Below are 12,986 nucleotides of genomic sequence, written 5' to 3' on the forward strand. Positions count from 1 at the left end.
ATATCTATACACAAAATACTTCTTAACACTACATTTGTATCCACACTATTGCTTCTATTTTTTTCGGCTAGGTATTTTACAAAGAAATCTATAGTAGCATTATATGTTTACCCTGACCAAAAACGCTAATATATGCAAAAACGCGTGCTGTGTATTTGAATTTTAAATTTTAATCATTCTGTGGATATGTTAAATAATTTATTTTCCTGTTATTTCTTCTTCAAAATGACTAACACGTTAGAAATATGCCAAATACACTATCAATTCCATGATCATAGTATTTTTAATAGATATAGGGTAAGTCCGGGGTAGATGGCCATAGTTTTTATTAAAACCAATAAAAAAAGAATTTATGCGCTACAATGGAATTCTATGTAAATAATTACAATTTAAATAATTAACTTTGGAATGTCAAGCCAGTAAGTCACAATAAAAAAAAAATCGTGAAATATGAGTTTAAAATAGCAGTAGGTTGGCCATATCGCAATTCTAGGTTCAGCAGTAGTTTATCGCAATTCTATAGCGTAATATCTTTTGTTGTAACACGTGTCGCCAAACCCAGTATAATTTTCATGTGTCCAACTCTGGCACTCTTTGCATTGAAGGCAGTCGTCGACGAGAACTGTTTTTAAACATTTTTTGCTATACCCATGAATGATGTCATTGTCGTTTACCTGCTGTTTCTTATTTTTGTCAGGCAACATAATTAATGGTACATGGTACACTTTTCAGAAAACTTCTATAGGTACAATCATTACATACTAAATTAAATCTCTCCTTTTTCCACGGGAGAGATGACCATACGTAGAATAAAAAAAAGTAAAAGCACGACATGCATTATTTTAGTGTTAGAACGAATTACTACTCTTATATTTTGCAACAAATACTAAGACCATCATTACTTTAAGAAACTAGCATCATAACCACGTAAAACATGAGCACTCTTAAAGAGATTTGTACCAGACAAAACAAAACAATAGGATTTATCTAATTTTCGATTTTATTTCCCCAAAATGTTGGGCGGCGTAAAGTCGACGCTTCTATGAATTATTTCGATTGGCCGTCTCTCCCTTATGACCATCTACACCGGAATTACCCTGCTAACAATTCTTAGCTGGATGTGATAATTATAATTGTACAGTATAGGTACATTACAATTACATACACGTCTGCATCATAAGACTTCATTACTTATATATTTTTTATTAAATTTTAATTAATTTTGAAATCAAAGGAACAACTTTAGAAAAATTTACGAGAGCAAAAACAATAAATTATGTTCTATAACATTTAGCACAAAACAAATTGTCAGTTAATATACAATTATGATTATATTTTTATTTACTGCCGCAAAGTTACATCACGTTCAAATCAGCGAAAAAAAAAACCAAATAACTTCTAAGTAAAATTACGCAAAACGCACATACGCGTTCAAAGCAGTTTAACCTTTTGAAACATTTTTTTTTACAAAAAATAACAACACAACGGCAGTTTCTCAATCAATATCAAATTGTCTATAAAATATAAATATAAAAAAGTGAATAACTAGCACAATTCATTTTATTATGAGTCGATTGAAAAACAAAACCGTTTAAGTGTTGTATGGAGATTTAGGATCAGCGAACTCTCGACAGTATCACCTCTTGTCCGTAAAAAAACGGTAAAGTTTGCTTTGGCAGTTAGAATGGAGGATTTTTCACAAGAAAAAAATGCTCAAAAAGAAAACCAAATTTCCAGGTTTTACCAAGAAATAATTCTACAAACCGGATAGTTCGTCGTTATACAAATAACATAATAGCATATAGTATCCACTAAACAAATTTGTCTATTTATAGCCTTTGATACGCCCCACTTGCGGTGTGAGGTCTTATTTTGAACAGTACTTAACAGTTTACACTAGTATTGTACCGTGACGAGGTCATATGAGTAAGATTCAATTTTTAACCCCCGACGCAAAAAGTGGGGGTTTATAAGTTTGGACGCTTTTTTTGATTGCTTAACCCATTCAGTGCCGTTGAAGCCCATCGGCGTCTTGGTGGACCCTAATATAATGCCGCAGACGCCGATGGGCGTCTGTCTTCAGAAGCGTGTCGGCATCGCGGCAAAGTACGTTATCTGGCGCTCGGCAATGAAGGGGTTAGGGGGCGGGGCCCCCGCCTTGACTCTGGCCGTAGCCTAAATTATAATAAATTATTTAAGTAAAAATTAGCAGGCACTATTAATTACTTATACTATTTTACAAAACATGTCACAGCTAATTACCATTGGGTAACATCAATATGCTCGATTTTTAAATGTATGTGGAAGTAGCACTGAATCCATTATTTATTTTAAAATTTTCAGCAGATGTTCTCGACCCAAATGGTTTACAATTTACGTAAAGTCAATAGTTAATAATAAACAGCAACTAAAATTAACAAATAAACAAGTACATATGTACGCAAAGAAAACATAACCGATGTGTTACAAAGCTTAAAAAGTGACTACTAGAGTCACTATACGTAACTCCCGCATCAAAAAATAAGTACACACTTATTTTAGTTATTAATATTCAGGCTCAGAGTGGTGTCCACAGTCTTATTTCGTTAACATTTCTATACGAGTATTGTCACCTAATCACCTTCCTAACTCGTCCACATCGCTATACATATATCGTCAATTTCACATCAAGTCGATTTTCCTATTGGCTCTGTGCACGCCATCAGCGCCACCTAGCGTCCGCAACTTTTTTGGCTCTGATGCTCTGACGTTTTGAAATTTCATCGCGACATTGCGACAAAAATCAAACCTATAACGTATTAATTTATAATACAAAATTACTGTGATACCGTGATTTGGGTGGACAAAAGGTTGTGAATTCATTTTTGGTCATTAAAATTAATTGAGGTAAGTAAAATTTATTCAAAAAGTGTGTTTTATTTTCGTTGTCAGGGTTTGTTTACTTCATGTTTAGTTGTACTTTTACTGTAAAACGAAAAGATAAATCTATCTTATTGGTTTCTTTGAATAATAGTAAAATTATATAATTGTTCTTATATCGCTAGTAATAAATTAAATATCGTTTTCAGATCAAAATGAGTATCATTTTGAAGACCGGTTTAGTGAGTATTACTCAATATAAAATTTCAACCACAAACCGTTTCATAAGGAACATTGTATCTGGACATGTCCGTGATGTAGAGGAATTAAGAACAAAACAGGGACAGTGTTCAATAATTCAAGCTCGCATCATAACACAAACATCTATTACTAAAATTAGGTAGTTAAAGTCTATACAAATTGCTTTGTTAATGACAGATTCATATGAGTATGACAGATGACAGAGCCTAGATTATTTCTTCTTTTGGCCACTATGAGCGCTGCGATAGATTTCATCACCCCCACCTAGTACTTTGTACCCTCCCAATATGATCCACAATGCAGTGTTATACGGTGTTTGTATTTGGGCATTTCTATCTACCGTTGTACCCTGAGTTTATCTCTCCGATTTCAACAAAATTTGGTAGGTAGACTCAGTCCATGATTCCCAGCTGGAACATCCATACAATATTTTGGGGACACATCTGGAGACCCTGTTTTTCCAGCTCGGAATCATGGACCGAGTCTACCTCCCAAATTTTGTTGAAATCGGAGAGATTAACTCAGGGTACAACGGTAGATAGAAATGCCCATTTGACAACTCCTTAATTTCCCAGATTCCTTTTACCTACCTATATAAAAAAATCCTCCTTTTAATGGTGAATGTGGCTTAGTTAGAAACATGATTATGGAATTGTACGCTGACGACGTGGCATTGTGGACGTTTTAAGAATAAGACTGTGGACGAAAGTGCACTGAGCCAACTATGCATGTTTTAATTATAGACTTAAGAAGGATAGCGTGTTCACCCGCTGGGCTTTAACCCTCAAATGCTGGAATAACCACTACTGCTAGACGGGATAAGCTTTAAGTCGTATCTTTACCATTTGTCTTGTTTGCGTCAGTGTCCGGTTTAGGGTTGCCACCTGTACTTAATACAATATCGTACCTACTATATTTTAGTCGATTGTACTTTATAATATGGTATGAAATTTGCATCGATAGTTCATACGCTTTTTATATTTTAACCGTGAATAGAACACACCCAAAAGCCAAAAGGAGTAAACACGAATAAATAAATACCTAACATTAAAAAGAAATGTGTACTAAATTCTCCTAAATTTCTCAAAAGTAGGTACTGTTCTTAAGTTGTTGAGAAAAATGGTGGTAACCCTAGTCCGGTTTGTGTGGGCACGCCTTGAGGTTGCTCTATTTCTTGGACCCTGCAATAAAATAAAAGCAAACGTATAAGGGCCTTATCCTTAGACGCGAGCGCGCAGCGAACTCGCTGCGCGCTCGCGCTCGCCCTAGCTCGCTTTCAACTCGCTAGTGTGATAAGGCCCTTATTGTTATCTACCCTAAGAAAATATTGCAATTTTGAGGTTAGAAATAAAGTAAACAGTTTTGGTTGCCGAACGATGTGGAGAACTATACTGAATATCGTTTGATGGGCTCTGTATCTCAAGTTCGATTGAGAGCAGGTTATTTGCCATAAACAATTTTGTACCAACCGAACAGGAAAAGACGAACAGTTAATGAAACAATTAGATAATTAGCAATCAAAAGACAAAGATTGGAAACAATAGCAGAATGTAAAAGATAAATAGAAGAAGCCCTAAGTATTTCTATGGCTGAGATACAACCAAACCAAAGTTCAAGTAGGTATGTACCTTAAAGCATTGACCATTTTTCCCAAACTACAGCTCAGGTTCGTGGAGTTGAGAGGGTAATGAGGAGAAACAATTTGCAAAACCTTAATCCTTCTACGGTGAAAAAAAAGACCTGATGAATTTAAAATACCGATAAGCCAAGGTTGACTTAATGCTAACAAAATGTTAAATCGGACGACACTTTAAGAAAAATAAGATCTGAAGCACTTTGTCAGAACGATAGATCTTATTTTATATCAACAAGACCACCCGTATTATTCGCATTCCCATTTACGGTTAAAATTTATAGCCTCGCACAGATGTTAGTTCTGAAATCTCAGAAAGAACACACCCCTTTGTTACATTTAGATGCCACAGGGAGTGTTGTAAGGAAACCAGCATGTGGGGATGATCTTCTTGTTGACTGTAAGCGCGTATACCTTTATTCTGGTGTTATACAAATACCGTCAAATAAAAGGATTTTCGTATTTGATATGATAACTAACGGCAAAAATTCCGTAAACAAAATTCTGAACGATTTCAAAAGACATTGTGCTGAAAACAATATATGGCCTGTGTTTTCTGGTGTTGTGACGGATATGAGTTTTGTTCTCATAAATGCATTTGGAATATTTGAATACAGAATATAATCTTCTAACAAACAAAATAAAAGAAATGACACCGAGTTCCCTATGCTGTGCGCATTTTGCAAAGACATCGACGGCAGCCACTTAATTGAGAAAAAAATGTTAAAAGATATTTTGGCCAGTCTCGTGATGACGACTTCATTGGAACAGATAGATGAATTCATCAAAAATATATTTATACTTTTAAATTGCGAATATCTTTCACAAGACGTACCGAAAGCGCAAGAGGCTTTAATTACGCTAGGTCAATCAGACATGAAATCAACAGAGTCCCTCCTCGACATGGGAACGACGACTGCTCCGGTATTTAAAGGAGGTGAAATCAAAACATCGATTTATAAAAATAGTCCATTCTTCAAACGTGCTTTAGACATCATCATAGAACGGACTGAGTTCACTGATGTTGGGCCCATCAAAAACCCTTTTCCGAGTTGTTCAACACCATTATTATTAAATATGTCCCTTTCATACCTATGTGGACGAACTTGTTGAAGGAGAAAAGAGTGAGCAATGCTCCAATTGAGTAATTTCGGTTTTATAAAAAATAATGTTTTGAAGGGACAAAAAAATCTTAAATGCACTCAATTTGTACAAAAATTAGGGGTTAAAACAGTGTCCAAATCGAAAGAGATTGTATATAAAGTTCCTAAAATGCGGCTGACCAAAATCGATAGCAACAATACAATGATCAGCATCAAACAGAAAACCTGACTGAAGTATGGAAAAAAGGGGCTGTTCGTGATCGCACACATTTCGCCATTTTAGGCAGACTTTTTCAGTCTTTTCTCTTAGTGAGTTTTCCTGACGTTAAAATCATAACAGTCAAACATTTATGTTATGAACATAGGTACCTAAAAATAATTGTTCAAAATATGAACATCTGCCTATACAAACTTTATAATAAGTTTTAAAAATAAGTTTTTTTTTTACTTTCAGATATGCTTCAACCAGTAGAGTGTAAATCAATTACAACACAAACCAATACAAGTATACATACCTACCTATGTCATAAATTCAGAAGTAAAAGTACACAAACTCAAACAAATTCCGTAAACAAAATTCTGAACGATTTCAAAAGACATTGTGCTGAAAATAATATGGCCTGTGTTTTCTGGTGTTGTAAGTGTTGTAACGGATATGAGTTTTGTTCTCATAAATGCATTTGTCAGGCATTTAACGCGTGCAGTCTGTTGGAATATTTGAAAACAGAATATAATCTTCTAACAAACAAAAAAAAAAAATGACACCGAGTTCCCTATGCTGTGCGCATTTAATCAAAAACTTTTGCAAAGACATTGACGGCAGCCACTTAATTGAGATGAAAATGTTTAAAGATATTTTGGCCAGTCTTGTGATGACGACTTCATTGGAACAGATAGATGAATTCATCAAAAATATATTTATACTTTTAAATTGCGAATATCTTTCACAAGACGTACCGAAAGCGCAAGAGGCTTTAATTACGCTAGGTCAATCAGACATGAAATCAACAGAGTCCCTCCTTGACATGGGAACGACGACTGCTCCGGTATTAAAAGGAGGTGAAATCAAAACATCGATTTATAAAAATAGTCCATTCTTCAAACGTGCTTTAGACATCATCATAGAACGGACTGAGTTCACTGATGTTGGGCCCATCAAAAACCCTTTTTATGACCCCGAGTTGTTCAACACCATTATTAATAAATATGTCCCTTTCATACCTCTGTGGACAAACTTGTTGAAGGAGAAAAGAGTGGGCAATGCTCACATTGAGAGTCATTTCGGTTTTATAAAAAATAAAGTTTTGAAGGGACAAAACAATCTTAAATGCACTCAACTTGTACAAAAATTAGGGGTTAAAACACAGTGTCCAAATCGAAAGAGATTGTATATAAAGTTCCTAAAACGCAGCTGACCAAAATCGATAGCAACAATGATCAGCATCAAACAGAAAACCTGAACATGAAACCTGACATGTTGAAATTACCTTCAGAGTTTAGGTTCGAGGGGCAGCGCGGCGGCCACCTCCGTGACCGGCGCGTGCGGCGTGGCCACTGCGCCTGTCAGCTCCAGTCTTTCATGCTCCGACGCCACTAACGCTCGGAGCTCGTCCTGTAACAAAAGATAAATTTGAAATAACTCCATATTTTAAGCTGTGGTAATCTCGACTCCAGAGAAGTGATCTAATTCACTAAATCCAGCTCCGATATCTCCAACAGGAGAAGGATTATTGCATTTAGATGAAGCGATCATTGATTTATCTGTAGAGAAGCGTCCAACTGGGTTCGGTACTGTGGGGACTGTAACTTGGTAAGAACTTAGGTAATGGGGATCTACGCGCGTGACTTTAACTCAGTTCAAATAAAATGGATATTTTTTCAGTATTCTGCTTTTATTTTAGAACTTATAATTAGATTACATAGATAGTTCCAGCCGCTCAGGCTGTCGGGAGCAATCTGTGTCCCGGCATGTATACCGCTGTCAATCGTCTTTTAAAGTCAAATTCTAGAAACATACAATATAAAAAAACTACCATTATACATAATAAAGCCAATCTAGCGTGCCAGGTGGTCAGTTTTACCACCTGGCAGCTGGCTGCTCCGTGCAAACCGCGTTAGCTAACGTAGGCCCTTAAAGTACCGATGACTAGCGAAAAGTATGCGATCTTTGGCGCTCCCACCGATTCCTCATAATGACTTTTGAATCTATGAGTTACTTTGTATTTACTACCGGCGTAGCGGCTCAACACCCGACCGAACATATCCGATCCGAGACTATGTGAATAAATAAAACCTAAGTGAGTGTTAAATCGGCGATCGCGGGCCGCTCGGTCGGTCGGAGTCAGTACAGTAGGTAGTTCCTCGGAATCGATAAAATTTGAAAAAGCCGACAAGAGATTCGATCTGCGGAAGAACTGACCTCAAAGCATACTCAGGTTCTCTAACTCTCTCTCTGATTCTCTCAAGAGCCACTCACCCCCCATCCCAGCAAGTCAGCGAGCTCCTGGCAGCCCTCATCGCAGTCCCCAAGCCTCGCCACGTCGCGTATCCCCTCCTCGTCTAACTGCAGCCCCCCACTCATGAGCCCCCACAGCCGGAGCAGCGGGGAGCGGAGCCCGGCCTTCTCGCGGTTTATGAGGAGACGAGGACACCAGTCTGGGACCCTGTGGAGAAGGGTTATTTTTCTTTAGGATCTTACTGCTATAGCGATATAGGATTGCTTAGCTTGAGGTACGGCTAACACGCGCTAGCTATACAGTCTGTAGTCCCAGCAGTCTCTCGCTCGCCACCGCAAACTAATATACATATCTGTTAGCAATAAATGGAGTGATGTTGCAAGACATTCTCTCTCATTTGAAATATCCCTGATTCCCTGAAGAACTAGTTTAACTTCTTCACCGCCACAAAACAAACGAAGTGACGTGCTCGGTACGCCACAGAAAAACCAGCGACAAATCAATTTGATTTTTAATTCTATTGCAGAAGGATTCATTTTGAGTTGAATGTTGGTCATGTATAGATGACCGTGGTGTGTGAGGCATTCCATTGGCTGTCACGACTGGATGACTCTGGCGGTGAAGAGGTCAAAGGTCTCTACCCAAAACACCGTATCATGCCATGACCGTAATAGGACCGTGTCAGGAACGGAATGTCAAACGCATACATGACACGCGACGGCGACGGTTGGTTACGACACGTGGTAGTGGACATAGTCTTATATTTTTCGATGGGTAGAGACCTTTAGATTTCTTTTTGGGTTGAGTCACTGACATCACCAGTAGCACAACAGAAACAATCAAAATCTTCAAGAGTTTAAAAATAATGGCACCTCAAGAATGGATCTGGTACTGAATAATTTTAACTCAATGGTTTTGCCGCTGGGCTCATGTGATTCACATCAGCATATTCAACTCAATCAATGGATGGTGAAACAGCCCCTAAGTGTGAAGAAACAATAAAACTTATGGTTCTCTCCGATTCATTTCCCAACTGTTTCATGCGAATGCGATTTTTTTGAAACTGGAAGTACTTCAGAATTGCTATAAAATTAACCTAACCTAACCTACAGGGTTCTACAGGATCGATAATCCTGAATAGTTACTTTTTTTTTAGTTGTCTATATATTAGTGAGCATTGCAAATGTGTTTCTTTTCTATTTAACAGTTTCAGAAAAAAAATTGTTCATCAATATGAAACTATTGGGAAATCTGGGAAAATATTTTCAGCGAAAAGCCAGGATTCCCTTACAATAAGGCTTACATATCAATAAGCGAAGCAAATGGCTGGACTTCCAATGATGACCCCATGATGATTAGCATATCGCACTGCTTGAAGTCCTCCTGGAGGCAATGCTGGAACCTGTCGGGAAGGCTCTCTCCGAAGAAGACAATGTCTGGCTTCACCACACCCGGACAGTCCGTGCAGATGGGAATTTGTTCCGAAAATATGTGCTCTGCAAGGGAAATACAATGTTTCTTGTAATAACATAATTTTTAGGGTTCCGTACCTCAAAAGGAAAAAACGGAACCTTTATAGGATCACTTTTTGTCCGTCTGTCTGTCTGTCAAGACCCTTTTTCTCGGGAACGCGTGGAGGTATCAAGCTGAAATTTATATCAAATACTGAGGTCTACTGTCCCTTGGAGCTGTGAAAAAATCAAACTTCTAAGCCAACGCAATCAAAAGATAGCTATAGCTATTATAACGCAAACAACTAGAAAAGTCTGTCTGTCTGTAAATATCAATGACCAATATAATCTGACCCCACACTGCGTACATTTTGCTTAAGAGTAGGGCTCTGCATACACTGGATGTATTAAATCACTCTGAAAAAGCGAGGAATCGGTGCGCGAGTCCGACTCGCACTTGCCCGGTTTCTATATTTTATGGTTTCATAGTCCTACAAGGAACCCTTATAGTTTTTGCAAAGCCTGTCCATAGTTTAGCTCAGATACGGTTAGTACAAGCAACCTGTAATTTTGCTTAATAATATACAATATATTTTAACCAGGTAAAATCAAATTTTGAGAAAAAAATAGAGACAAAAGAATAAAGGAAGGTCCCCATTATTTTCAAAACCATTTTGATCTAAAATTTCCAAATAAATACAACAAATACATAGTTTTTTACTTGTGGACTTAGTTTTAGTTTATCAAACAGAAATCTCTATGTGAGCTCCACTAGCTACACTTGATGGGTTTGTCTTAGTCAAAGACCAATTGAACCGAAAATAAAATATAACTAAACCAACCTTTGATAAATTCCAGTGAGTACCGTTTGCGGCAGTCCAGACAGTGTGAAGTGTAAAATGTCCCATGAGCCTCAACAAGCTTTTCTTCTGGGATGCCGGCACCTCGCTCCAACGTGTCTATGTTCTGTGTATAGTGACGCAGGAGAAGACCTGCAAAGATAATGTTCTGACATGTTGTATGACATAACAAGCACTGAAAGTCCACACTAAATTTCGTTTTTCCAGAAGGAGCTGGAATGCAAACTTCATTTGCTATCTCCCTTTATTTTTCAACAGAAATTGATGATTTTTACGCCATTTTTATATTAAATATATTGACCCGGATAACTCACACCTTAAATCGAGTTTAGCCCAATCAAATATGAGTGAGTCTCACAGTGGTTTCATGTTCATTCTTATATTTTCCAGTTATGCATCACACTAAATTACAATTTATTGCTTGCATTGTCTTTCTAATTCATAATCTCTCATACAGGCCTCCCACTGCTGGACACGGGCCTTTTCTAATAATGCTGATAAATAAAAAAGTTAAAGTACCTTTCTCATGCAACAGCCTTATAAAATAATGTGATATGGTTGGCTTGAAGTTGCCTGGGAACAACTCTTTAGCCAAGAGGAAGAACGGCTTGGGATTCTGTCTGAAGAAGTTGATCTCAAAGATGGCCTGTGGCTCTGGTAAGTTATACTTCTGTAGGTTGTGGTAGAGTCCTGTTTCTGGGCTTCGGAAGTCAGGAATACCTGCCGCTGTAATAAAAAAAATACAAAACAGTTAAATTCCCTTCAATATGACTAGAATGAGAAGTCTGCAGGTAGTTTGTGAGTTTGAAGCTACATAACCATGATGATCACGGTGTGATGCACAATTTTTCTTCAGAATAAGCTTAGCTATTCAGAGGAAACGCTGCCAGCATCTTCGAGACCTTGCCTAAGAGGGCTACTCTAAGTAATTTGCTTTAGTTTTAGGTTTTATTGTTATTTTATTTTATGTAAGTATTTTAAGTTAAGGATAGTTTAATGTAAGTGAATAGTTTTAATTTATGTCCAATAAAATACTGTCATACGATTTTTCTTCCACATCACATGCAAAAATGATGAATCATCATCTATTAATTTACTAGCTGTTGCTAGTGACTCCACCTGTGAAATTTAGCATGAAAATAGTTCCGAGACCCTGAGAAGGCCCCAGGATAGTCATACCCCGAAAAACTGTAGTTCCCATGGGCATGGAATTAACAAATTCTTTGCAGAAAAAGTCATCAGTAAGAGCTAGTGGTCAGGGTATAGCAAAAGGGGCCCGATTTTAGGACAAAATTTACGAACAAAAATTTTATATAAGTAGAGATATTTCTGTTTGGAAAATCCAATCACTCCCTACAACTTCATAATATTATTTGACAGACACTAATTGACCTTGAATTTGCTTTGTACATAAACAGTAGGTAAAAAACTTTTCCACTTTTCCATTTAAAGTAGGAAAATTTTCCTTGAAAAACTTGTACAACAAACTTATACAGTATTTATTTGATCAAATAGAGACTTACATGTAGAAATGCCCGCTCCCGCCAAAGTAATAATGTTCTTGCACCGAGCACTTTTGATCCATTTCACGATCCCATCCAAATTTACTTCGTCCAAAACTTTTTCCACAGGAACCGCGGGCTCCGTAGGCTCATTGAAACCGAGTTTTTGAGCCAAATATCGACGGATGGAATCAACATCCAAATCGCGAATTCGAGCTCCCATCGTCTCTATATTATTTGGCGGGACGGCCGCCGACGCATCGAGTGACTCCTCACCTAAAATCCAATTAAAAAAATATAAACAAACCAAAAAGACTATCCATAAAAATAATAATTTCTAATTATTTTCGTACCGTCGCTAGTACCGGGTGGCGAATTTGCAGACATCGTTCGTAAATATTGTAAATTGCGACTCCAAATCTTTGTCCAGTTTTGCCACGGCCTCTTTGACAGATAAAGGACGCGCATTCTTGGAAATTGTTACAATACCAAAAACAAACACGATTTCCAATTTCCAACAAAGTTATGTAATGTTAGAATGATGAAGATAATGATTTACTATACAATGCTTTATTTATTTATAAGCTTCCAACATTAAAAGAAATGAAAATCAGGATGTGAAAACAAACTGTATCAGTTTTATGAGCAACAGTTTTCATGAACGCTCTTCCAACGCGTTTTGATAGTGAGTGAAGGTGATGAATGTTTTCACAACTTTTGCAAGCTAGCAAAAACAAAACGCAGAAAAAGTACGGCTTTAGTATTTTTCAACCGACTTCAAAAAAGGAGGAGGTTCTCAGTTTGGGTGTATGATTTTTTTTGTATGTTTGTTACGCGATAACTTCGCCAATTTTATTGTGG

General features: G+C 37.2%; 1 protein-coding gene across 1 annotated transcript; it reads right to left on the minus strand.

Moving 5' to 3' along the window:
• Positions 1 to 824: 824 nt before the first annotated feature.
• LOC141432800 (NAD-dependent protein deacetylase sirtuin-2-like) lies at positions 825 to 12,608 on the minus strand. The gene is made up of 8 exons (XM_074094568.1): positions 12,479 to 12,608; positions 12,147 to 12,401; positions 11,143 to 11,349; positions 10,606 to 10,755; positions 9,616 to 9,808; positions 8,333 to 8,519; positions 7,344 to 7,468; positions 825 to 4,301 (listed from the first exon to the last, which is right to left on the minus strand). Exons 1-7 carry the CDS (start codon positions 12,591 to 12,593, stop codon positions 7,346 to 7,348), a joined length of 1,230 nt encoding a protein of 409 aa, XP_073950669.1. The 5' UTR covers positions 12,594 to 12,608; the 3' UTR covers positions 825 to 4,301; positions 7,344 to 7,345.
• Between the last annotated feature and the right edge of the window lie 378 nt (positions 12,609 to 12,986).

Source organism: Choristoneura fumiferana, chromosome 11 (genome assembly GCF_025370935.1).
Source record: "Choristoneura fumiferana chromosome 11, NRCan_CFum_1, whole genome shotgun sequence".
In the NCBI taxonomy this organism is placed as follows: domain Eukaryota; kingdom Metazoa; phylum Arthropoda; class Insecta; order Lepidoptera; family Tortricidae; genus Choristoneura; species Choristoneura fumiferana.